The sequence below is a fragment of the Mustela lutreola genome, chromosome 11 (assembly GCF_030435805.1).
Source record: "Mustela lutreola isolate mMusLut2 chromosome 11, mMusLut2.pri, whole genome shotgun sequence".
Lineage (NCBI taxonomy): Eukaryota > Metazoa > Chordata > Mammalia > Carnivora > Mustelidae > Mustela > Mustela lutreola.
Genome location: NC_081300.1, coordinates 101992428 through 102017867, shown reverse-complemented (window position 1 = coordinate 102017867; position 25440 = coordinate 101992428). Strand labels below are relative to the sequence as shown.

Below are 25440 nucleotides of genomic sequence, written 5' to 3'. Positions count from 1 at the left end.
TGCTCCACTGCAAACGCCACTCGCTCTCGGGCGCTCATGGCGCTGCGGGGAGGTTGGAAACATTCCAAGCTGCTCCTTCGGCTCAGGGAACCGAGTGTCCGCCGTGGGACCACGGCCCTCGAGCTGTCCCCCCTGCCGTGCACGGGGTCTGGGTTCATCTCAGCTGGACGTGGAAGGCAGGGGTGCCGGTGTGGGTCGTGGGCACTGGAGGCCCCATGGCTGCTCCCGGTGGGCGTGGAGGCAGCTTGTGCAAAGGCCCCAGGCAGGACTGGGCCCCTGGGGCCCCACGGGGGAGAGCATGGGGCTGCATGGCCAGGGGCACCTCCGAGGGAGGCCACCAGCCGAGATCTATGGGCCCTGGCCCCCACCCCTCCCACCCTCTTCCCGGCACCCCAGGGGCCCCTCCTGGTTTCAAACTTCCTCACCTGGCAACTTGGAGAACTAATAGAAAGTTCTGGAAGAATCTTGGTTGCAAATCAGGGTCTCTGGGGTGGCAGAGCTCTTCTCTCTTGGGTGGGTGCCCGAAGCTGAGGTCCAACCTAGCCCCCAGGGAGGGCACTTTGTCGCTCAGGCCTTTGGGAATGTCGGTGGCGGGAACACAGGTCCCCTTCAGGGGCAGCGGCCCGGACAGCCCTCAGAACCAGCACTTGACAGATCTGAGCAGGCGGCTTTGGAGATCGGAAGCGCTCAGAGAGCCAGCTCCCTGCCAGCGCTGGGCGAGACCCTCCTCCCCGGAGCCCACGGTGCCTGCAGGGAGCTGAGCCTCACTTACCAGCTCTGTGAGCACCGGCTGTGCGCCCGCCTCCGGCTACGGAGGGAACAGATGGCGTAGATCCTGTTTCCCTGCAGCTCACCTTCCAGCGAGGAGGTGAGAAGAGAAAGTGTGTCATTTAGTGAGAAGCACCAAACGGAGAAAGGAGGCAGCGAGGGGCAGGAGTGCAGAGGTGGCGGCAATTTTAGAGGTGGCAGTCAGGGAAGCCTCCCCCCAAGAAGGGACATTTATAGAGAGACCTCCAGGTGCCACGAGGGAGCTTGGATGATCAGGGGAAGGGAAGGGTGTTTCCGGCAGATAGAATGGCCGGGGCAAAGGCCCTGGGGCAGGAGCATGCTGATGCGCTCAGGAAGCAAACACACATGCACAGCTGGAGCTGAGAGGAAGGGCGGAGGAGGAGAGAGTCAGCTTCTGCTCTGAGGAAGCCAGGAGGCATTGGTGGCTCTGAGACAGGCTTGGCTTCCGTGTTTCTGGGCTCCTCTGGCCCCTGGGACTCCAGGGTGGAGGGAATGAGGGCTTCTGGAGCGATGCAGAGAGGTGAGGTGGTGAGGACCGGGGGGGGGGGGGGGGTGAGATCCTGCATGGTCTGGTGCATTCTTGAGGAAGCGCCCCCCGGGTTTGCTTGGGGGTGGGGTGGGCGCTCAGGGAGGTCAGAGCTGCCTTGCTAGTAGTTGGCCTGAGCAGCTGGGCAGGTGGAGAGGTCCCTGTGGCGATGGAGACACCGGCTGTTCCCGGAGCCCGGTGCCTGCAGAGGCCGGGTCCCTCCCCACCATGGGGCCTGACATGGGCTCTGACTCTCCTCTGCTTCAAGAAAAAAACGGTTCAGTGCTGCGTTTCAGTCTGAAAAGTAATGAATCAGGTTTTAATTTGGAGTGCACAGCGCGCTCGAAGGCTGGTGTCCCCGGTGAGGCCGGGTGGCCGGCTTCCCACAGTCGTGGGACCTGCAGCGCCCAGGCCGTCACTCCTGAAAACCAGCGCGGCTTCTGGGGACGGGCTGGGCCCTCAGTGACCAGCCTCCACCCCCCGCTGCCCCCCACTTCCCACCCCACCGCTCTCCCCCAGGGCGCAGACCCCTTCCTCGGCGCTGCTGGTTAACTCAGTCGCGGGTCTGGACTGTGGAGTGGCTCTGCTTGTGGGGCTTGGGATCCGGATCCTCTCTCAGGGGCCACAGTGTCCACCTCGGGGCCTGCTGTGCTTGGCGCCGTGAAGCCACAGCCCGGCGGCCGCGATTCTCTAAACTTCACTTGGGGCCCAGCCGGGACAGGAGGCCCTCGAGGGTCTGCGACTCTGACTCGGGGACCAGACGACCGGACGGCTGTCAGTGCGCAGGGGCGGGAGCCCGGGCTGCACCTCCAGCCTCCAGAGGCTTCCTTAAAACGCCGACCCCTGGGCTCCACCCCGGAGGGGTACACCCGGTGGGGGGCAGGGCGCCGGCACCCCGCAAATGCCCAGGAGCAGAGCCAGGGTGGGGGGCCTGGCTGGGGCTCGGGGGGCTGCACTCCGGCTGGTTTGGGCTTCTGGGGGGCGTTGTTTGTCTTTGCTTCTGGAGTCTTGACTCGCGGAGAGGAAGGCTGGGCTTGAAAACTTGCCACACAGTCTGTAGCAGTCACACGTTTCTAAACCTATTTGCTCTAAGCTCTTAAGTTAAACCTCGGGACCCCGATGATTACAGTTATAAATCTAATCCGGTAAGAACACTCACCTCCCCTTTCCCTCTGATTAATGTTTGATTAACTCGGGTTGAACAGATTAAATGCCGTTAAACAACAATCAGTTCCATTTCTGCCTTGAGTTAATTAAATTCCCTTGGATCTTTTAAAATGACACTTACAGATATAATCTGTTTACTCTCCTGCTGGAGCCCTTGGAAGGTCTGATATCACAGCAGAAATCCCCTCACCCCAGGTGCTTGGAAAGTTCTAGCGTATCTGATCCCTGGAACGTCTACCACACCTCAGATTCTCCGAAGCATTTCAGAAATGTTTGCCGTTCTCTTTAATTCTCTGACACAGACTAATTTTAAATAGAAAATTTAGAGTCAACCTTCAATCATGCCTGTTAGAAACGGAAGCAGGAGGCTACACCGGCAGGTTTTTTCGTACGCTGACTTTTCTCAACTGTGCTGGTCATCGAACACGGATCCTTCACTAACGATCCCCATCCTCACGTGGGGAGCGAGCTCAGTGTGGGCCGTGCTCCGGGCTGGGAGCCCCGGGGAGGCCGCCGCGGGTCTGCGCACACACACAGGGGGTCCTAGGAGCCGTCGGCACGCGCGGCAGACTCCAAGGGGGCGGCTGCGGCTGTCCCCTGCGGCTACGGCTGGGTAGGGGGAGTGGGAGCCCAGGGAGCGGTGGGGCGGGGGACAGCGCTGGGGAGGCCCCATCCAGCTAGGGTTGCAGGGCCGCGGGACGCTCCTAGAACGTTCTGCTCCCCTCTCTCCTTCCAAGGCAAGCCCAGCTGGGTTGAGGGCAGGAGGGTCTGTGCGACCCTGAGGATCCCCCCTGCTCAGAGCAGAGCCCCCTCCAGGGCCCTCCCCGGGGGTAGAGGGGGGTCAAGCCAGCCCAGCGGGCCTGGGGGACAGGACAGGGAGGGAGAAACAGAGCGGAGAGGTCCAGGCGTGAGGTCATACAGGGGCCGGGGCTTGGACAAACCCATCCCCAGAGGAAGCAGGGAGGGCAGGCTGAGCTCCCCACACCGGTGTGATGTGGTTCTCCCAAGACCAGGGGTCCACGATGCCAGGAACCAGTGACCCCTGGGAGCCCGACGGAGCGGAGCCCGGCAGGAGGGCGGGGAGGAGCTGTCCCTGGATGTCACCGTGACGTGGTGACAGCACGTCGTACCTGAGAATCCGGCAGGTCAGGGAACGGGGAGGAGCTGCGTCCCATGAGGGAGGCTCTCCCGGAGGACAGGCGGAGTGCGGCGTGTTGGGGAACCGTGGCACAGGGACGCCCTGCTGGGAAGGGGGCGCCCAGCAGAGGCGACCGCAGGGAGGGGGTGTCTGCACTGTGACGTCCAGAAGTGGGGTTGATGCATGGCAAACACGTGGGTGACAGAGAAAGGCAGAGCACCCCCGGCCCGCAGGTGACAGCCAGCAGCCGCTGCTGGTGTTGGTGCTGGGAGGTGGGGGAAGGGCGGCTCTCACCTGCGTGGCCGACGGGGCAGGGGAGGCGGTGTTAGCATGGACAGGAGCCCTCTGGGACCTTTAAAGAGGAGTGTCAGCATGAGGAGACCCCAGTGCCCAGCTGTGCTCGGGCCCCGGTGCTGTGACCATGGGTGGGACCGGAACGTCCCCCACCTCGGTGTCCACTTTGCATGGTGGACTCTGGACTCAGGGCTGTGCAGGTCCTGCCGGGTGTGGGGAGGGCTCTGGGGCAGCCGCTGCCGGGGGGCCTTGGGCCGGTTCGCAGAGGGAGGTGACGTGGCGTGGATGCGGAGCAGATATGGATACGAGTACAGTGTAGACGCACGAGCAGATGCCAGCGTAGATGCTAGACGAGGGTGTGCTCACACAGCACAGCTTCACGTGTGTTACGTAGTTTTTCACGTACAAACCGCGTGGACGGGTGCGTTCATACGTGTTCCTTTTTACTTCTGTTGTTGCGGGGTTCAAGGTAGCTTCCCGGGTAACAGGAACATCCCAGCCGGACGAGGTAGATTATATAGATTATATATAGATTATATAATTTATGAGGTAAATTACATACATATGACGCAAGCCAGTGGGGAGGACCCAGGTGCAGACAGGCCTGCTGCAGGGGTCCCGAGTCACGCCCGCCCCAGCACCTCCACAGTCGGGACGCGGTGGACGCCACTGGCTGCTGGTGGGGTCGGGACAGTGGTTCACCTGCACCCGCCACCAGCCTGGGGCCCCAGCCCTGTCCCCAGGTTTAGAGCAAGGTCTGCCCCAAAACCCGCCCTCCATGGGCCTAAGACGGGCACAGAGGGGCGAGGGCAGGGTGACCAGCACACTCCCTCTGTGTCCCCAGAGCAGGAACCTGCCGCTGTCCCCATGAGATGCTGACGGCTGGGAGCGGGGGCGGGGGTTATCTCTGAAAGCCTCACCCCGTCCCCCTTATCTGCTCCCTACACAAGCCCTCAGAGCCCCAGGGCTCCCCACGCCCTGAGAACAAAGCCCAAACGGGATCCACAGGCTCCCCCCAACACCCGCCCACCTCGGCGCACAGTCAGCCGCCCGGCCTCCACTCCCGCAGCCAGGCCCGGCTGGCCCCTCTCTGGAGGGTTCCCTTCCAGCCCTGCTGCTTCCAAACCCAGCTCTCGGCCCCACAGCATGTTCCTCCCGTGACATAGCTCTGTCCGTGGCCCCTCGCTGACACCTCCCCCTGCCCACCCCGCTGGACTAGGACTAGGTCCGGGAAGGCCAGGCCTGCGCCTGTCTCATTCGCTGCCTATTGGCTGCTGCGGGTGACCCCGTAAGTCCGGGTCCCATGCCCTTGGGAATGAGCACAGGAATCGCCTGGGAGGGAGAGGGCCTCTCTGCGACCTGCTGGACGCCAGAGCCTGGGGTGGGGACACGTCGAGGGAAAGCGAGCTGTCCTTTTGTGGAACAATTTCTTATGGTGTCTCCCAGACAGTCCCAGGTGCTAAGGATTCCGCAGGGTCTCTGCTGACCCGAGGCCTGTGTATCCAGCGCAAGGCATGCTATCTGTGGCATCTGTGGAAAGACACGGGCAGGGGAGGGATGGCCAGTTGTCGGTTTACGTGGGATAGTCCGGGCAGGAACGCCACATCTGAGCAGGTGTGAAGGGGAGAGGAAGCAAGCCAGGCAGCTGAGGGGAAGGCATTCCCAACGGAGGGCGGCATGTGCAAAGGCCCCGAGGCAGGAGCGTGCCTGGCAGGCATGTGGCCCTCGTGGCAAAGACCGCAGGCAGCCCCATGACCCCGTGGTCTTCCTCCTGCCTTCTGGCGCAGATGCACCTTGCAGCCACGCTGTTTCTGGCCCGTCCTTGGCAAGGTGGCCCACCCAGAGGAGTAATTCTGTGGTCCTAGGGCCACGCTCCCCTTCTGTGACTGTGGAAATGCCAGCAGTTCCTCCTAATGCGAGAGTCCACGAGGCCATTAGGGGACATGAACCCATAGCCTCCGTTAGGCTAATAAAGTTCAAGCCAAAACCAAGCAGTGTGTGCCCCAGCTGGGAGAGCCATGGCAGAAGGCAAGCTGGAAATCGTCGCCTATTTGGAGACTCTTGGACTCGCTGCTTCTCCGTGGTGTTACGGGAAAGCCTTCACAGTGCTGGGCGCGTCACCGCACCTTCAGACCCGGCCTTTTCAGTGGGATGTGGGTGTCAAACCCCTGGGGGCTGGGTGGCAGGCCTTTCCTTGTCATCCCAGAGGGGAGTTAGATATGCTCCTGTCTCGCCAGAGCGGCGGAGCCTTGCGGTCACTCCAGGAGGGCTCAGGGGATGTGTGACCACACTGCCGCCGGACGTCAGAGGGGTGCAGGGAGCGCTTGGGGCCAGTCTTGGATACTCCTCCATGGGCAGCGAGCACAGGGGAGTGTGGGGAGCCAACAGTGAAGTCCTGCTCTAGCGGCTTTCAGGAAGGGCTTGCTCTAGTTGCAAGAGGTGGGTCTGCCTAGCACAGCGAGGGTGCCTTCCTGCTCCCCACAGCCCACGGGACACGGTCCACGGTCCACTCCCTGCTGCCTGCCAGGTCCCGCTGAGCAGAGGGTCAGACCTCGGGGCCAGGGGAGCACCTCCGTCCACTTGGACGTCTCGGTGGGAAAACCCTCCAGAGAGCCCTCTGCCGGCCAGCCAGCCGCCCTCTCTCTGAGCTTCTCCGTCTGTCACGGGTAGGTGTGGCAGGACCACCCTCCAGGGCTGGCAGGGATTTGGTGAAACGGAAGCTCACAGCACCTGAACGAGGCTCACAGCGACTGTAACAGTGATGACACACGGTGCATTTCTGAGCACAGGTTCACCCTCCTTCCGAAAACCAGCTCTTGTTAGAAAAACCCTGAAGTAGCAAACCAGGACCGAAGGAAAGTCACGGTAGTTCCTGCCGGCGCCCAGAGGCGGCATCCTTTCAGAGACGGTTTACCTATGTGGGAGCATCGCCTGCGGATGTGCGCGCACACGCGGGAACACTGCCCCCCGATGCACGCGCACACGCGGGAACACTGCCCCCCGATGCACGCGCACACGCAGGAACACTGCCCCCCGATGCTGTCATAGTCACAGGCCTGTGACAGCGCCGGGCTCACTGCCCAGGGCTCCTGGGCTTCCCGCGCGCGCTCCAGACCATCCGTGGGCTCTGCTACCTTGCGCCGCACAGAAGTCAGTGCCCGGTGTCCACTTCACGGCTCAGCCGCTCCTCCGGGATGGACATCTGGAGACAGGATCGCTGCCGGACGGAATGCCCGTTTTCAGGGCATTTGATAGCTCTTCCCAAATCCCCGACCTGTCCCCGCTGCCCTGTGTCTGTGTGTCCGTCTCTGTACACATCTTCTCAGCCACGGCGCGTGAGGGAGAGAGTCTCCAGGCCTGAATAGGACACGGCTCTAATGAAGTAAATACTGTTACTTTTCCCGCCAAGATGGCAGGCACAAAGGAAACGTCTTTGTTGGCTTAATTTGTATTTTCACTTGCTAGTGAGCACGGACCTTTTTCGTACATGTGTTGACCGTCTGTTTCTTCCTTGGCCAGTGGGTTCTGACGGCGTTCCTTGTTTCCCGTTGATTTTAGGGAGACTGGCCCCGTGCGGGGTGATGCAGGGGCTGTCCCGTCCGCCCCTTGTGCCGCTGGCCTCTCGCAGACAGAGACCCTGTCGGCACGCGTGTCCCCCGTCCTCAGCGTCTTCCCCGTCCCTCTCGGAGAGGCCTGTCTGAGCAGCCCGGCCGCACCCGCACCTCTGACACCTGCAGTCCCTCCTGCACAGTAAAGGCTTGAATCCCCGTAGGATGGATGTTCTGTCCGGGCAAGGCTGTGATCTTTCCTTCTGTTGTTTGAAAGTAGCAGCCCCGGGCTTCTCACCGCACTCATCAAACACGCCACCCTTCCCCGCCGCCGGGCAGGGCCACCTTTGCACAACCCCAGTGCCATCGGGGCACGCACACCTGTCCCCTCGCTCCCGCGTCGCAGGTCAGGCGGTACCGGCGAGTATGTCCTTCCCTGTCATCCCCATAGAGTTTCCGTGGCTCTGATCTTGTGTTCTCTTTCACGGGGACGTTAGAAACACGGAGCCTCTCCTGCTCTGTCTGTGCACCCCGAGAGCTTGCCGGCAGTCAGCACGCCCGCAGGAGTGGCCAGGGGACCGTCTGGGTCCCTGACCCCCTCGCGCCGTGCATTCCTTGCCCCGTGTTCTCCTCGGGTCCTGGTAGACGCCGTGGACCACGGCTGATGTCTTTTCGCAAATACGGAGAATGCCGGGGTTCCTGGCACGTGACCTCATGGCCCGGGGGTCCAGTCGCATAGCTGGGGGGGCCGACCCTACCCTGTTGGGCCCTGCGTCCTGGGTGATCGCCTCAGCCCCATGTCCAGTGAACGAGTGCTCTCTTCAGCCCTGTCCAGACGACTGTGCGGGCCCCTGTTTCCGTTGCGCTGAGGGTGTGTTTCATGTGTGCGGCACGTGTGTTCCTGTTGGTGACCTGCGGCCACTCGTAGACTGTGGGTTTTGACTCGTGCTCTCCTCTCCCCGTGGCTGGTTCCCCACCTCCGTCCTCTCTGGAAGGCCTCGCGGTCTGCGCACGTCCCGCTCCGCTGGTTCCCTCTCCTCCGTGAACCCCATCTGGGGTTGGGGGCTGACTCCTCTGGGCCTGGGCTTTCCTTGTGCGTTTGGCACGTCTGAGATCCCGGCGCTCACGGGCATCGTACCTTCGTGTTTGCCTGTCCCTGCGTGGACGTCTCGGATTACTGGTGCCGGGCCCGCAGGCCCCGGTGCGAAGCCGAGGGGCTTGGCTCTCACCCCCAGACCCGCGGCCGGCTGTCACACGCGTCTCCTGGTTCCCGGGGCCGTGCGCCTCTGCTTCCTCCTGTCCCACTGGGTCTGGCTGCCACCGGGGAGCAGCTTCTGGTCACGGTCGGGCGCCCAGCCCCGCCCCAGGCCTCATGCAGGGCCCCGCACTCCGTCCCCGGCCGTCCGTGAGGCTCAGGCGCCCGCGCCCCACAGCTCCAGCCCCCGCTTGCCGGCCTGTGTCTGCTCCTTCCGCGGGGCGGGGAGCCATGTGTGCTTTTAGCTTTTAAATGACGTAGCTACCGTTTCCGCGTGTTTGGGGGCGGCAGGGAAGAGCTCCACGTCCGTGGGGTTCTTCCTACCTCCTCCGTTGTTTCATCCAGCTACGGGGGGCTCAGACTTGGGCCGGTGCCGGGGCACGACCCAGGAGGCACGGCCTCACCCCTGCTGGAGGACGAACGTGCAAGGACACGCAGCGCCATCCTAGAAACTGTCCATGGAACAGAGGACCGTGCCCAACGCCCAGGGTACCCAGAGGCCAGGCGGAGGGGAGGGAGGCCCTTAGCGCAGCTGCCCCCAAACTCCAGGAACATCAGAATCCCCTGGAGGCCTTGTTAAAACGCAGCCCGCCGGCCCAGGCCCACCCCAGAGTTTCCGATTCGGAGATTTGCAGTGGCGACCACCCCCATCTCCAGGGCACCCCGGGCAAGGCTGCCCCCACCAGCCTGGGGGTCCCACTTTAAGAGCCACTCGTTTGGAAGTAAGGCAATCTTTTTTTTTTTTTTTTTAACTTCTCGTTTGTTTGGGGTGTTTGACACGTTCAGGGAAACAGTAGGAGCTTGGAATGAAGGCCCCGCTCAGAAGCTTCTGGGGGATGAAAGCCCCGCTCAGAAGCTTCTGGGGTCTGGCGCCGGGAACGGGACTCGGGAGCACCTGTGTCGGGGCATGTATGCGTATACACAGATCATCCCCGAGAGAGATGTTTTCTTATAAAAAATGGATGGATTGAGCCCAGCTAGGCCCTGGGAGGTGAGACTTGTCCATCAGGCCCTGAAGCTGGACTGCTCCTACAGAGTGAGGGTCCTGGTGACGAGGGCAGGCGTCGGCCCGTGGCTGGGTTGGGCCCACACTGTAAGGACATCGAGCAGAGTATAGATTTTTGAAATTAGATTCAGATGCAAAATCTGCAGAAATCATACAAGCAGTTTCCTCCTGAGTATGAGGCCGTGTTTGTTTGTTGGGGGGGGGGAGATTCTGCACGACCAAAAGGAAGATGGCGGCCGGGCATCTGGTGGCTTTGCACCGGCGAGATGTCCTAGGGGGCCGGATGCCTTGTTCCTGCCCGCTTCCAGCCTTTGGCCAGGAGGTCTGGGCTGGGAGGCAGGGCTTGCTTTCCTCTCTGCTCGTGTGCCGTCTTCATGCACAGCCGTGCACCGTACCCGGATTTCCAGCCTGGTTGTTTGGACCAAGGCAGATGGATGGGGGGGGTGGTAAGTGGAGGGTAGATGGTGGACGGATGGACGGATGGACGGATGGGTAGACGGATAGATGGGAGGCCGTGGGAGGAAGTGGACGGATGGCTGGTGGCTGGCTGGGTGAACGAATGGTTGCGGATGGACAAGTAGGGGGAGCACGTGGGCAAAGACGTGTCCTTAGGAGGGTGAATGGCGTGCTCTCAGTGTCGCCGGGAGTGAGGGCTCAGAAAGTCCTTCCCACCTGAGCTCACATCAGGGCGCACGGAGACGCACTCCGCCCAGCCTTGGCTTGGACGCTGCGTGTATCTGCACACACGGTGGCGCAGCCCAGAGCAAGGGATGGGTTTTGTCCCTGAAAGCCCCTTCTGTGTCACCTGCACATCCTCTGAGAAAGAGGTGAGGATCTTGGGCAGGTCACGGATGAAGCCCAATGACTTCCGTTCTGTCACAGTGGCTGGGAAGGTGCCGGGCCCAGCTGGGTCTACAAACCCCAGTGCCTTTGTGTGGCATTTCCTCCCAAGTGTAATCTCCATGGGCTGGACCCCTTCCCACTGCTTTCTGCAAGGTCACAGGGCAGATCCTGATGGAGGAGACCCGGGGGCCTGACCGACGGTGCTGCTCTCAGGCCCAGGCTGCTCTGAGTATCCAGGAGCTGCTCTGCCCCCCACCCAGCTTCAACACCAACTGCTCTTCCCCTGGACCCCCCTTCCGTGAACCCCCTCCCACTGTACCCCTAGGAGTTTAGTTTGGCCAGAGCTGGTTGCCTGTGACCAGCATTTCCAATCAGGTCTTCCCGGAGAGGTGGTGAGGCCTGTGGGGGCCACTGTGAGTCAGGGGCGGGGGCGTCGGGACCCCTACTGCCCCGCCCCCTGCTGAGACCACAGCGATGCTGCACAGGGCCAGCTCGGAAGGCCTCGAGAGTCACAAGTCTCCAAGGAGGCCCCGACCCCCTAGCTCCAGCCTCCCCGCCACCGCTGTGCTGTTACGTAGGGCGGCCTCTGTTCCCGGAGGCCGGTGAGCGGGGCCCAGGGCTCCCATGCCGCCCGGAGAATGCAGAGGCCCCGGTGGCCTCCTGGGTGTCCACTCTGAGGGGCAGGAGGGCTGCTCCCGCTGGGGCTGAGACAGACACAGGAAGGGCCGGGAGGGGTGAGTGTACACGTGTGTGCGTGTGAGTGTGGGTGTGAGTGTGGGTGTGCCTGAGTGGCCGGTCAAGGGTGAGGCTTGGACTACAGGATACTGAATTCCTCCCACAGATTCTGACGGCTAGCAACGTCTGGGGCTCCTGTCCCCAGCTGGCCGACTGCAGCTCTCCAGACGCCCCGCTCTGTGAGCTTGGGCCGAGGTGTCCCTTCTCAGGTCAGCTCAGGGCAGGTGAGGACGGGCAGGGCTCCCTGAGAAGTGCAGGATCACTGAGCAGTGGGTGCCATGCTCCTGGCTGTGGGGCGGCCGCGTGCAAATTAAAGGAAGTCGGGGTCCGGAAAACATCTCACGGCGGGCACAGCCTCCTCCCAGCGCCCTACAGGCCAGGGCAGAGCCACGCCGCGGTGCCCGTCTGCCCATTCCGCGCCGGCGCAGGAAGCCCTGGCCTTCAGATAGCGGGGCCCTCCACGAAAGTGTCATTTTCATCATAGGGGCGCGGAGAGAACAGAGAACCAAGCAGGAGACAGGGCACCTCGCTTCAGGTGTTGCCTGTGTCCCGATGTGCGGGCACCGCGACGGCCAGGCCCCCGTGGGCTCCGTCCCAGCCCTGTGGGCTCACACCACCCGGCGGTGGCAGCAGGGCCCATCTGAGCCCCGTTACCTGGCATCTGTGCTGACCCCTCACAGTTTCCGGGCTTTGAAGCAGTAAAAGTCCTCGTCTGCAAGGGCGGAGGACAGCTCTGGAACCCTCCATCAGACACGGGCTCGACGTTGGAGGAGCTCTGATCTGGGGGTGTCGAGGGCGCCCCCCCCCCAAGCAGCTGTGGCAGCCCTGACACCTGGTCCTCCCCTCGTGTTTGCGGTTTCTGTTTGGGTGCCAATTAAGCAAGCTGATTGACGTAATTAGTGGTTGGGGCGCGAGATGGGTGTGACGGTCACATCCAGCCCCTGCGACTCTGCCCCTCCGTTCTGGGTGAAGAGGCAGCTTTGGGGGTCATGCAATAGTTCTGGCTCCCTGTCTCCCCTCCACCCATGAAGCTGCCGTGTGACCTTGGACCCGTCTCATGACCCACAGTACCTCGGTAATGAGAACGACATTAACCCCCACGGCACCTCCCAGCAGCACGTCCTCGCCCAGCCTCCTGTGTCGGGAACGCAGGGACAGAAAACCCCTGCGGAGGCCGGACGGGGTGGGGATCCAGGCCTCTCACAGAGCTCACAGCTGATAGGCTCTAGCTTTCCGTTGGCCATCCTTGGTGTCTAGACCACGAGCCTCATGTGGGCTGCCTCATGGCCACAAGACGGCTGCCACCCCCTGGACCTCTCGTCCACAAACCATAGCCTCCCTAAAAGCCCCGCCTTATCTCAAAGGCCAGAACGGTCTGGCAGGTCCCCTCTAGCCACAGGGGGGACAGGAACATGCAGCTTGAGTCAGGGTCTGGAGCCAGGACCCCGAACCTCCACATAGAAATGCCCCCACCGACCCTACCCGACCTCCTGCCCCCCAGAAGTTGCCCGCGGGGTCATGCCCAGAATCCCCAGCCAGAGCTCACCTACTCTCTTCCTGCACACGGTGTCCTGGCTCGGGGGCCACACAGCGCCCTGCCACGGCACCCTTCCCGCCCTCCGAGGCCAGTTTCACCCAACAAAGTTGTGGGGAGCAGAAGGGCCCTGAACTCCCCACAGAGCCCACATGAGCCGTCCTCACGTGACTAAAGCTTGAAGCCACGGAGCCAGATGCGGCAAGGCCCGTCCAGCCATCCCGACCGTTCATTGAACAACCGTTCCCTGAGCCCCGGCCGTGGTACAAGTTGTGTTCTGAGAGTGGCAGGTGGGGTGGTCCTGAAGCTCACACATTAGTGGGAAGGACAGACCAGGGGAGCCAGGAGCCCCGCGGGGCTGCAGCTTCAGAGGGTGCAGAGGGTGCCACGAAGGGCGGCATCTGAGCAAAGCCTTGTGGGCAGCCTGGCACAGAAATCAAGGGAGGGCATGCCCCCAGAGGGCACAGCAGGGGCACAAGCCCTGGAGCCATGGGGAGGGAGAGAGAGCGGTGAGGCTGGAGAGCCCCGGGAGCCCCGGGAGCACAGGGCCAGCGGCAGGAACAGCAGCGGGGGCGTGGCGGTCCCTCCAGAGATGGAGGGAGGCGGCGGCCGCCGTAGGAGCGTGCGGGAAGCACGGCACTGTCCCTGCACCTCCATGCCGGCCTTCTGGAAGAGTCCTGGCTCACCGCATGTGCACCTGTGTTCCCAGCGTCCTGGCAGTCCAGCCGGAGGCGTGTGAGCAGAAGTGGTTTAAGTGCCCCCTCCACGTCCTCCTGGCACCAGGCTGTGGAAGCAGGACACAGGGCCGGCCTCTCATCCCCTCGCTCAACACAAAGAAGCAAACTTGAGCCCACGCCCTTGTCCCAGGGGCAGGGTCTGCACCAGCATCGTGAAGGAGCTGTGCCCTGGGCTCTGCACGGGCTGCAGAGGGGCGGTGCGGGCAGGCTGGGAGCCCAGCAGGGAGAGATGGTGGTGACTGCGTGCTGGGAATTCCTGCCTCTGGGAGCCCAGACCGTGAGGATGCCATAGTCTGCCCCCGACATGCAGGGCATCCGACCTGCCCAGACGTGACGTGGTCCGGCTGTGGGTGACATCAGAGCCCCCGTCCTCAGCTGTGGGGTTCCCCCTCCTTCCTCCACTTCCTGAAGGTGACGTCAGGCGAGGGATGAGGCGGGGGTCCGCTGTCCTTGTGCCTGAACAAGGACAGGGCTCTGTGGTGAGGAGAGGCAGCCTGGAAAGGCATCAGGAAGGCCAGGCAGCGCGCTGAGACAAGACAGATGAGGGCACGCGTCGAGGCCATCACGGGTGAGGCTCTTCAGGGGGTTCTGCAGTCGAGGGAGCAGCTGTAAGGGTGCTTGAGGCAGGGTTCTGTGGTGTGTGCTGCATCGCGGTGGGTGGCGAGGCTGACGCACTCTTTTCAAACTAGACTGCAGTTTGTTTGGCAGGGGGCAGCTGCTGGTGTGGAAGCCCCCTGGGACCAGGCCCGTGCACTGAGCAGGCCTGGGGCTGGGGTGGGGGGTGGAATTGGGTAGGAAACCCAGCGGGGTGGCAGCCCTTTGCCCAGGCTCTGGGGCGCTTAGCCTGAGGCCCTGGACAGCCCCTCTTGGACCGTCTTCCTTGGAACAAGCCCAGGCTGGCGCCTTCTGGAACCCGTGTCCCGGGGCCTGTGAGCAGGGACGTGGGCCACCCAGCCGCCCTGGTCTCCCCCTACAGGTGTGGCAGTGTGGCGGGAGTATGGAGGTGCTGCCCTGCTCCCGCGTGGCCCACATCGAGCGCACCAAGAAGCCCTACAACAATGACATCGACTACTATGCCAAGCGCAACGCCCTGCGGGCAGCCGAGGTGTGGATGGACAGCTTCAAGTCCCACGTGTACATGGCCTGGAACATCCCTATGACAGTACGCTGGGCAGGAGGGGGCGGGGCAGAGGGGAGAGGGGCGGGGCTGGGGAGAGAGGGTGGGGCCTAGGGCAGGGGGTGGGGCTGGGGAGAGAGGGCGGGGCCAAGGCGCCCAGAGCGGGCTCCGAGAGCTGGAGGAGTTGGGGCCTGGGCACAGCTGAGCCCGCCAGAGAGCAGGCGCATGGCAGGCAGCCTGGGGTCCCCCCGTGCCCCTGCCGGGAGTGGGCCCGGTCTAGGGCTCCCGGACTGTGGGCCCAGCCGTTAGGTGCCCCACAATTTTTGGTGAATGTTTGCCCTGGAACAAGGCACTGCCGATGGCTGGAAGTGAGGGTTGGCTCTTCCCAGCTCGCTGCACTTGGTGCTGCCCCCATCCACCTAGAAACGCACCCACAAATGTGTGGGCGAGGGAGCGCGTCCCCCACGCAGCCGGTCCTGGGGCCTCGCGCAGCCCCACCTGCCCCACGGTCAGCCCGCAGGCGGTGCGGGGGTCTCCTTGGGTTTTGCGGCCAATACATGTGAAAGAAAGTCTGCCACTTGGGCCTTTTCAAAGCGCGTGGTCCCTAACACTGAGCACGCGCGAGCCGGACAGCCGTGGACATTACCTTGTTCCAAAGACCACCCCAGAAAGAGCGGCTGTGTGCAAGGAGCGGCTAGCTCCCGGTTCGCCCACTCCCAGGCCTCAGCAGCCAGCAGCCTGCTCTGTCTTTGGATGTGCCCGTTCTGGACGCGGCCCATAGACGGATCCCTACAGCGTCGCCCCTATTGTGTCCAGCGTCTTCGCTGAGCCCCGGGTCCTCAGGGTCGGTCTCTGCGTCCTCGCTTCTTTTGTTCTGTGACCCACTCGCATTCCAAGGTGTGCATGGCCACCGTCGGTAGACCCCCCCACCTGCCGCAGACGCCAGGGGTGCTCCCTGTGCCTTTGGTTTTGGTCCATGCAGTTTCGAGCCACACCTAGTTAGGGGTTGCTGTTTGGGCTTTTGCTTTACTTGGTGATCAACTGATTTCCCAAAGACAGCCCGTATTCTGGTTTTTCTTGGGAACCTAAAAGATGGGCTCCCCGCCCCCATGATAGTAATGAGGGCAGGCCCCTTATGTGGGGTGCCCCCCCCGCACCCACTCCGCCACCAGCCCTCACGCACATGCTGCTTCCCGGGGACGGGCGGGTGCCAGGCTCCAGCTACCCCGCTGCGCCCGTGCTGGAACTGACTTCTGGGTCAGCCCCAGTAAGAGCTCACCTTGTCAGACCCTGCGCACACCTGCGCGTCTGTGCCCGTGCGCTCACCTGTCGACATGCGGAGCCTCAGACACGTACAGAAGTCACAGAAACAGCCCTCATGTCTGTTCTGTGCTTTTCTCTCTGCGCCTCCTAAGCCGGCTCACCACACCCCCGGCGGGGCGTGCCCAGCGTTTGGCTGAGGCTGCCAGGGCGCCAGGCTGGGCCGCCGGCTCACACCGTCCCCCTGAGGAGGGACCAGCGGCTGCTCAAGCCTGACCTCCTTCCGCACGGGCCCCTCACGCGGCAGTTTCTGGCCGATGAGGACTGGATGGAAACACGCGCACGTGTATCAGACACAGGAGGGCTCACCATCTCTCGTAAAGCCTCATTGTTCACCAAGGGGACTGATTCCAAAATGTGCCCATTACTACTCAAAAGGGAACCCGGGTGCAGGCCTCATGTGGGGGAGGGGCCACCGGCTCGGAGCCAGAACCCAGCAGACGCGCTCCCACATCACATTCTCAGGGCCCTCTGGGGGCCCTCCACACCCACGGCTCACCCGACACTCGAGGGGAGGCTGGGAGGGGCTCCTCTGTGGCCACGCCCACCACACAGATGAGGGAGGGGGCCCCCCAGGGCAGCACGCCTTCCACGGCTAATAGGGTTGCCCCGGGCCTACTGGCCAGGGGAAGGCGCTTGCTTAAGCCCACTCACACCCGCAAAGGACTTGGTGCCTGCCACCTCCTCAGGGGCCCCAAGACCACCTCAGTTTCAGTGTTGGGCTAGAAGGACCCAGAACTCAGCAAAGCTGTTGTGCTCAGGGTTACGGGTTCTTGAGTGAGGGATACAGACTCCCGGGGGTTGGACAGACAGCACTTACCACTCACAGTGATGCCGTGTGACACTGTGCACAGCATGTCGCCAACCAGGGACGCCCACCGAGCCTCTGTTTCTCCATGCACACATGGCCAGCTTCCCACAGGGCTGGCCTTAGTCTCTAGCCCCTGAAGAAGTCAAGCGGAGAGCCCACCACGGCCCAAAGCCCCCCATACATCACCCTGCAGCCGGGGCTCTCAGACCCAGACCCCAGTAGACAACCACAGTCTAACCACGCGGGATGCTCCAAGACTTTGGAGGTCACCACCTTCCCTGCCCTGGGGAGGGCCAAGGGCAAGTCTTTTGTTTGGAGTCTGCAGGTTGTGGACAAGCCAGCCCACAGCCAGGGACAATCTGTCTGGGTTGGGGCACGGCCAGCAGGCTGGAGAAGCAGGCCCTTCCCCGCCGGAGCACCCGGAGCACCCTTGCCCGGACTTCCAAGGGTCCCTGGAGCGAGGAGGCAGGAGGCCGCCCCAATGACACCCTGAGGGGTGGGCTGCTTTCAGGGCCTGGGGCTCCCCCATCTTGAGCAGAGACCTGGGTCGTGGGCACTTCTCCACACCAACTCCCTTCCTGCCTCACTTCCGCTCACAGAACCCAGGGGTGGACTTCGGGGACGTGTCTGAGCGGCTGGCCCTGCGCCAGCGGCTGAAATGCCGCAGCTTCAAGTGGTACCTGGAGAACGTGTACCCGGAGATGAGGACCTACAACGACACCCTCACGTACGGAGAGGTACCGCCTCCGCCGGGAGGGCCCCACGACCCGCACCCACATAAGGGTTCCTGGGCATAGGATGGCAGCAGGCATAGGTGTGGCACATTCATTCATACCTGGTGCCTAGCAGAGGATGAGCCCAGACCCACCCGTGTACGTGCACACAGAAGCACACGCTAGTAGATGCAGAGATACGTACGCGCATTCGCACATAGGTGTGCGCAAATCCACGCATGAGTGTGCCCACATGTTCACACGTGCACACATGGATCCGTATACATACACTAGAGTCTGTACACATGTGTACAAGTGCACGTTCACGTGAAACTCTGCGTGTGCATGGTTTCTTTCTTTTTTTTTTTAATATTTTATTTATTTATTTGACAGAGAGAAAGATCACAAATAGGCAGAGAGACAGACAGAGAGAGAGATGAGGAGAAGCAGGCTCCCTGCTGAGCAGAGAGCCCGATGCGGGACTCGATCCCAGGCCCCTGGGATCATGACCTGAGCCGAAGGCAGAGGCTTGACCCACTGAGCCACCCAGGCGCCCCGTGTGCATGGTTTCTGATAGAGCTCACTCGTGCACAAGCCCACCTGCCTGGGCCCACAGAGACGTGCAGACACCCTCGTCCAGACCGGCTGCCGCGTGAGCATGTGCTCCTTTACCAGACACACCGACACACTCACGTGAACTGTTGTGTTTGGAAGGCACAGTGCGTGCTTGTAAGTGCAAACAGCACGCACACGCGGACGCGGAGACAGCAGCCGCACAGACACGCGCACGTCACGCCCCCCTCGCGTGCACGACTACACACACAGGTCTCTTTGAAGCTGGCAAGAGGGTGCTGTGCCCCCCACACACATTGTCACCCTGGTCTGTGCTATGGGGGGGCGGCCTCCCTTCCCTCGGGGCTCCAGCTGTCTGGGGAGCCCAGCCCCGATGCGAGCACGCCGGCCCCGGGCTAGCGCTCAGCGGGAGGCTGAGTGAACGGGGTCCCGGGGTGGACAGTCCTGGCTGGCCGGGACTACAGCGCACACCTTCCTGAGGCGCCGGCCGCCCAGCTGGGCCCTCTGTCCCTGAATGGGGATGGGGTGGCCTTGCCCTGACCTTGGGGAACCCCCACCATGGGGTTTCTCCCTCGGTTTCTGGCTGTAGGTGAGAAACAGCAAAGCCAGCGGCTACTGCCTGGACCAGGGAGCGGAAGACGATGACCGCGCTATCCTCTACCCCTGCCACGGGATGTCCTCCCAGGTAGGCGCGGCAGGCTGTGAGTGGGCTCTCGGGGTGCCGTGGGGACCCTCGGGCAGGCCCCGCCCCGGGGGGACTAAGAGCAGGGCTTCTGGGGCCCGGCAGGCCTCGGGCAGGCACGGCACATTGCTTGCCTCTGTCCAGTCCAGCAGCTGGGGTGAAAAGCCGTCAGGGCTGTCGTGTAGGTCACAGTGGGTCGTGTGGGAAGAACACGTTTGCCACCCTGTGGACGGAACCAGAAGCGCTGCCTAGAAGAAGGGTCAGCCCTGGTTCTTACCGCTGAGGTCCTCCCCGGGGATGGGGGCTTTAGAAAGGTCTACACCCACGTCCAGACGCCAGGCCTCCTAGAGAACCAGATGGCCCAGGGGGCAGATTAGGACTCTGGTCCCCGCGAATCCCGGCTGGTAAAGACAGAACTTCTCCAGAAGGAGCGCTGGTGTCATTTCAATTAAGCCCCAGAGGGCTTTCCCCAAGTGATCTTCGCTCAGCCCCAAGCACTCTGAGGGTCTGAGCCTCACTCACGCACGTCCCTCCAGCGGAAACCCGCGGGGACCTGTGCCAGGCCCGGGCATCGAGGAGCTGCCCCGTCCACACCGCCCGCCTGGCGGTGCATCTCGGGCATGAGCACTTAGCCTGTGAGGCTGGGGCGGAGGGTGCGCCCCCACGTCCCGCGCCTCGCCCCAGGACCCCGGCTGGGCGGCTTCCGCATTGACAAAGACAGAATCACCCATCGCCCATCGCAGTCAAACGTGGCCTCTGGGAGGAAATCCACCAGGCTTGTCAGAGGCCATGCACGATTCCAGGGCCGCAGCCCACACGAGAGGCCCCGTCCCGCCGGGTCCTCTGAACACACCAGCAAGCAGTCGCAGGAGGTGACCCGGCAGACGGAGGTTCCCCCAGGGTCCCGCAGCCCGAGGAGAGATGCCGCACACCACGTGCCCTGGGAGACCCCCTCTGCACAGGGCTCTCACGTGTGCAGTCTCGGCTCCAGCAGCCCTGACCTGCGCTCCCCCGGCCGGCGAGCGCGCTGGCCCTCAGCTCGGGCGGCCTCAGACCCTCCCCACGTGGCCTCCGCGCAGGCCGCCCGGTTCTGAGGGCGTGCACCCCAGGAGAGCCAGACGCGCAGCCTCGGGAGTCGGCGGCGCTTCGCTGCTCCCACGCTCCCCACAGAGATCCAGGGAGACGGCGGACCCCCAGCCTTCCTGCGGGGCCCAAGTCCCCACCGCGGGGCATGCAGGGTGGGAGGCAGCGTGGCGGCTTGTGTGGGAACACCCAGCCTTCGGTGGGGAGCCGCCGTGCACACACTGGCCGCACGGGCGTGTGTGCACACGTGTGTGTGCGCACGTGCTTGGACGGAGGGAAGAGGAGGGACAGGAGGGGCAGGGGTGAGGCAACACCTGCTTGCGGACAAGCCCACACTACTCTTGAGCACCTCTGGGTCATGTCTCCTGGATCCCCACCATCACCGCCGGGCAGGTGCCCTCGGGACCGCCTGCTGCCAGGCAGGGAGGGGTCACGTGGCTTGCCCCAGGCCGCGCAGCTGGAGTGGCAGGACCTCTAGGGCCGGTTTTCTTCCTGAGCATTCGCTTGCCCTTCCCATGGTGTTTTGCAAACGTGAAGTAGGACCCAGGCATGCGTGGACTTGGGGCTGCTCCCCTCATGGAAATAAGTGCTTACCTCGTGGTTGTGTGAGGGAGCACCCTAGGGGGGTGTGAAATTCTCTCTCCAGCAACTGGGGTCCGAGGAAAGTTCTGGAAAGGAGGTTAAGGCAGTGCTGCTGGGGGACCCTCGGGGAAGGCAGGGGCCGGGGGAGCAGGGCGGTCTGGGGGGGCGTCCGCAGGTGGGCTCCCTGTGCGCCCTCCCCACTCCCCCTGGGCCTGGGCCTCCCCAAGGAAGCTCCGGAGCCCGGGCTGGCGGCCGGGGGTGCCCCCCCCCCCTCCGTTCCCTGACCCTGGGCCGCCCACGTCCTCTCCCAGCTGGTGCGGTACAGCGCGGAGGGGCTGCTGCAGCTGGGCCCCCTGGGCTCCACCGCCTTCCTGCCCGACTCCAAGTGCCTGGTGGACGACGGCAGGACCCGCGCGCCCGCCCTGAAGAAGTGCGAGGACGTGGCCCGGCCCGCGCAGCGGCTGTGGGACTTCACCCAGGTCAGCGGGGCTGCGGGGCCCGCCGTGGGGAGGGGCCCGCCGGTCCAGTCACAGCGCTGGGGCGGCCCCACGCTCCTGCCTCCTCGGGCCCCCGGGGACGGGGTTTAGATGGAAGGCACAGGGTGTGGGCGACCCCCAGACGGCCTCGTAGCGGCTGCCGGCGGAGCTCCGCTGGAACCAGCCCCTGCCGGGCCCTGGGGCTGTGGGCACGAGGGGTGAGCAGATCCAGCCCCAGAGCAGAGACTCCAGCGGCCCCTGTGGCAGGTGGGGGCGTCTGCGTGGGAACCGCACCCTGATCCCTAGGGTGCCGCCCGCGCCCAGGGAGGGGGCCTCCTGCGCCTCCCAGCCCCGCTGGCTCTGGGCTGCCGGTGGGCGGCCTCCTGCTTGTCCTTCTGTGCGTCTGGCCTTCCTGCCGGCGGCCCCTCCGCAGCCCCTCCTGCCCTCTGTCCTCCCTCAGCCCCCCCCCCCACCGCACGGCGCCCCCCCCCCCCGGACCACACACCCTTCTCTGGGTGACCGGACGTCGCCTCCACCGGCTCAAGCTCCGTGGTATGGCCTCCCGTGTGAACCCCCCCCCCAGGTCAGCCAAGGACACGTCCTCGCATGACCTCGCCTGGAGCCCCCATCTCCCTCCAGCCCTGAGCAGCACCCGACCCCTCTCCCTCAAGCCCACTTGGGTCCGAAATGCCCGCTGCCTCACGGGGCTGCTGCAGCACAGGACCGCAGACACGCACGCTCCCGCCGTCTTCACGCAGCCGGAGTTCCATGTGAAGCCCGGTGTCTACCCTTCTGCCTCTCTGGCCTCCCCAGGCCCAGTCCCTCCTCCCGCCCCCTGCTGCGTCCCCTCCCTGTCTCCACATGTCTCCCCTGGCGAGGACAACCACAGGGGAGGAGGGCCACCTGCTCCGGTGTGACCTCATTGTCCAGTCACGGCTGCTCAGACCCTAAGGTCACATTGCCGGGTTTGGGGTGTGGACTCGGTGTGTCTGACCTGCTTGTCTAGAACTCTCTGCCCATGGTACTCTGTTGCAAGGCTCTTGGGACTCTGAGACCGAGGGAGCCCCTTCCAGTCTCCCCCGACCATCCGGCCCACGCCCTGAGCTCCTGCCTTCCCCGCCATGGGCAGCAGGTGTCTTCTGGGAGACATGTCTGTCTCTGTCCCCCAATTTCATCCCCACACACTCTCTGCCATTGGTCCCACCAAGCAGACTCATGACAGATAAACACTGTCGGGCGACCCTGCCCTCCATGTTGGGGTCTGGGGGTTTCTGGCTGCAGGAGAGGCTGTGGAATGAGCTGTCATGGATGCAGGCACAGCCTGTAAGGGTCAGAGGTCCCCAGGAGGCCCGGCTGGGGTCGAGACAGCGAGAAGGACCTGTTTGAAAAAGAATGGAGAGTGTATAGTGTACCGTCCTGGGGTTCTCAGGCTTGGGCCAGAGTCTGGGGGACCAGGGGGTCTGCAGGGGTGACCAGGGGGCAAATTGGACATGACAGTCGGCGGGAAGCACCTGGGGGAGCCTCCATCTGAGGGGCCCCATCTCCCTTGTGTTAGTCACTCCCCAGGAACAAGGCAGGTGACATGGGTAATGGGATGGAGATGCCTGAGGACAGACGGACAGGAGGAGACAGAGGGCCAGGAGGGGACTGAGGGCCAGGAGGCAGAGGAACTAGAGGGAAACAAAAGAACCAGAAGGGGACAGAGGAATGAGGACCATCCCCCGCGTCTCGGGTGACGGTCGTGCAGTGACCTGCGTGAGGCTTGTCATCACCCCCGCTCCCGAGATGCTCTCAGGACGGGAGCCCTGGGGGTCCATGCTGACTTGGGGCACCTCCCTGCAGAGCGGCCCCATCGTGAGCCGGGATACCGGCAGGTGCCTGGAGGTCGAAATGTCCAAGGACGCCAACTTCGGGCTGCGGCTGGTGGTACAGAGGTGTTCGGGGCAGAAGTGGACCATCAGGAACTGGATCAAGCACGGGCGGCACTGACCCCCAGCCCTCCACCCCACACCCCTCCCTGACGCAGACCCTGAGCACCTGGGGAAGGCGGCGGGCTCCCCGGCTGGGCCGGGTGTTGGGACTCAGGCCCCTCCCGCCTGCCGCGCCACCGGAACCCAAAGGGCCCCGGCCATGCCCTGCCCATCCCCGGCCGGGACCTCGCCTCGGCTGCCCGCAGGCCATGACCCTGGGACAGCGGGGACCTCCCTGTGCACTCCGGAGGCAGAGGCCAGGGACTGGCCACCCCTCCAGGAGCACAGACCCTGAAGCCAACTCCAGCTCTAAATCACGTGCCTTTTCTACAGTATTCCTGTCCAGGCCGCCGGGACGGCCAACTGTGCATGTGCTGAAGCCCCCTGTCCATTCCCCCCTCACGGAAATGACCCCCGTGAACTCAGAGGGCGGCTGAGCTCCCGTCCGCTCCAGGCAGAACTGTGGCCCCTTCCCTCTTCTGGTCATCTAGGGCAAGACCCAGGAGAGCAGAGCAGTGCTCTCGCCGAGGCTGGGGAGCAGGAGCCGGGAGCCGTGGCACCGTGGTCCCCACGAAGCCCCCGGCTGGGGAGACAAGGAGACTGTGCTGCTTCGGTCCAGCGCAGCGCAGAGCTAATGGGACAGAGCTCGTCCCGTCCGCAGGAGTCCCAGCTGCTGGGTCAACCGGGGTCGGGGCCCCTGTTGCAGTGTCTCGCCCGGGGCCAGGAGCCTTCCCTCGTTGCTCTGAGGCAGGGCTCAGCCAATGATGACCCACGGCCCTGCGCCTGTTTTTCTAAATAAAGTTTTATTGGCACATAGCCACACACACGTGTTCATGCATTGGCAGGCACAGCCTTGTTGCTCCAGGGCAGGAGCACAGAGGCTGTCCCGGGGCTCCGAGATGACAGGACCGTCATCTCTGGGCAGGACCATGCTCCATGATTGCAGTGAACACTGCAGGGCCCTGTCCCCGTCCCCCATCAGACTCCGTGTGCGCCGACACTAGCTGCTCCCTGATAGGACCAGCACCCCCTACTGGCTGTACCCCGAGGCCTGTGGCACCTCGCTGCTCCCTAACTCTGGGTGGAAGTCCTGGGCTGTCCAGCAGCAGGACCTCCAGGCTGACCTGGCTCACCCAGACAGATGCCAAGCTTCCGCAAGCCAAACCGCCCAGTCCCCCCAGTGTGGGTCCCCGATGCCCTTCAGGGGTCACCCAGGGGAGAACCTGTGGCCCCATCTGTGACTCCCCGTTCTTGTCGAGTCGTCTGGAGCCAGCTGCCAGGGTGACTGGACAAGAGGGCTTCACGCCGAGGGCATGTGGGACTCCCCTCTCGTCGTCCTGCTGGGGCCAGGCCGCCCACTTTCCGGGGGGGGGGGGGGCAGGGCACCCGGCTGCCTCCCCAAGGGAAAACATCACAACCGTCACCCACACCGTGGCTCTTTCCGAAGACGAGGGCATTCTGGGGGTGCCGGGGATCTCAGACCTGGGGCCGCAGCTGCCCTTCCTCTCCCAGGGTCAGAGTCTCTGGGGAAGGTGCGGGCTCTGACCTACTCTTGGGGTCAGAGAGGTGTGTGGGTCATGCATTCGCCGTTCTCTGGCCTCGCAGAGACAGTCTGCACCTCACTGTCCCTCATCCGAGACCCCTCCCCCTGCACCCTGCCCCCTGGGCACCCTCTCTCACCAGCCCCTCTTCCCCTGCTTCCTGCCGCTGGGGAAGCCCTGACCAGGCCCAGCTTCTCCCCAGAGAACTCTCCCAGCTCCAACCCAAGTCCCCCCAAAGCCCTGCTCTATTTCACGTGGAGGCAAACAGCTGGCCAGAGTCCATCTCTCACCGAAGACCCGAGGACACAACAATCCAGGAGTTTCCAAGTGAAGGTGAGACACGTCACAGCCATTGGCACGTGAAGCAGGTTGCCCGTGGTTTAAAATAGGACAATGTCGCCGCTCAAAGTATAAAACTCACGGTGCCACGATTCGTTAGGCAAACGGACAGTCCCATCCAAGCCACCGGTTGTGGCCCTGCAGCCTCACAGAAGACGGGGGCCTCTCCACAAACCTCCCGTCCTTCTGGGAGACAAGCACGTCCTGGAAGCCTGGTGGCTGTCGGGTCCTGGCCGGCACCCAGCTCTGGGGACGCGGGTCCCTGGGGGGCGGCTGGGGGAGCGGAGGGCTCTGTCGACCACGACGGACAAAGCGACCTTCTTCACGAGGCACGGTCGGTGTCACGGAGCTCCTCCAGCCCTGACTGCCTCGGGAGCAGCCCTTTTCCAGAAGAACCACCCGGGAATCCAGGGGCATAACTCAATCCAGAGGCCCATCCCGCCAAAGCAGCTCCCGCCAGGTCGCGCTGTCGACACGTCCCTGCCCGGTTTTGTGGTCACCGCGTGGCGGGCCGTGGCAGGTGGGCGTCCCCATCCGTGCAGGTCCCCGTCTGTCCTAACTTCACGGTGACACGCACGCCGCTGGGGCCCCACCACCATGGTCCGTGGGCTGACCTGAGGTGAACGCAGCCCCTCAAACCCTCTGACCTCCCTGTCACCTC

At 63.7% G+C, this 25440-nt stretch overlaps 1 protein-coding gene across 3 annotated transcripts in view; it reads left to right on the top strand.

The window, feature by feature from the left end:
• GALNT9 (polypeptide N-acetylgalactosaminyltransferase 9) overlaps positions 1-23715 on the top strand; it is a 70998-nt gene extending 47283 nt beyond the window's left edge. For all 3 annotated transcript variants that reach the window (XM_059139977.1, XM_059139980.1, XM_059139978.1), the window contains 5 exons: positions 14549-14734; positions 17420-17557; positions 18696-18791; positions 20765-20932; positions 22772-23715. In XM_059139977.1, coding sequence (XP_058995960.1) covers positions 14549-14734; positions 17420-17557; positions 18696-18791; positions 20765-20932; positions 22772-22918 — 735 coding nt within the window. In that variant the 3' untranslated portion in view covers positions 22919-23715. The remainder of the gene's footprint in view (positions 1-14548; positions 14735-17419; positions 17558-18695; positions 18792-20764; positions 20933-22771) is intronic.
• Positions 23716-25440: the final 1725 nt, after the last annotated feature.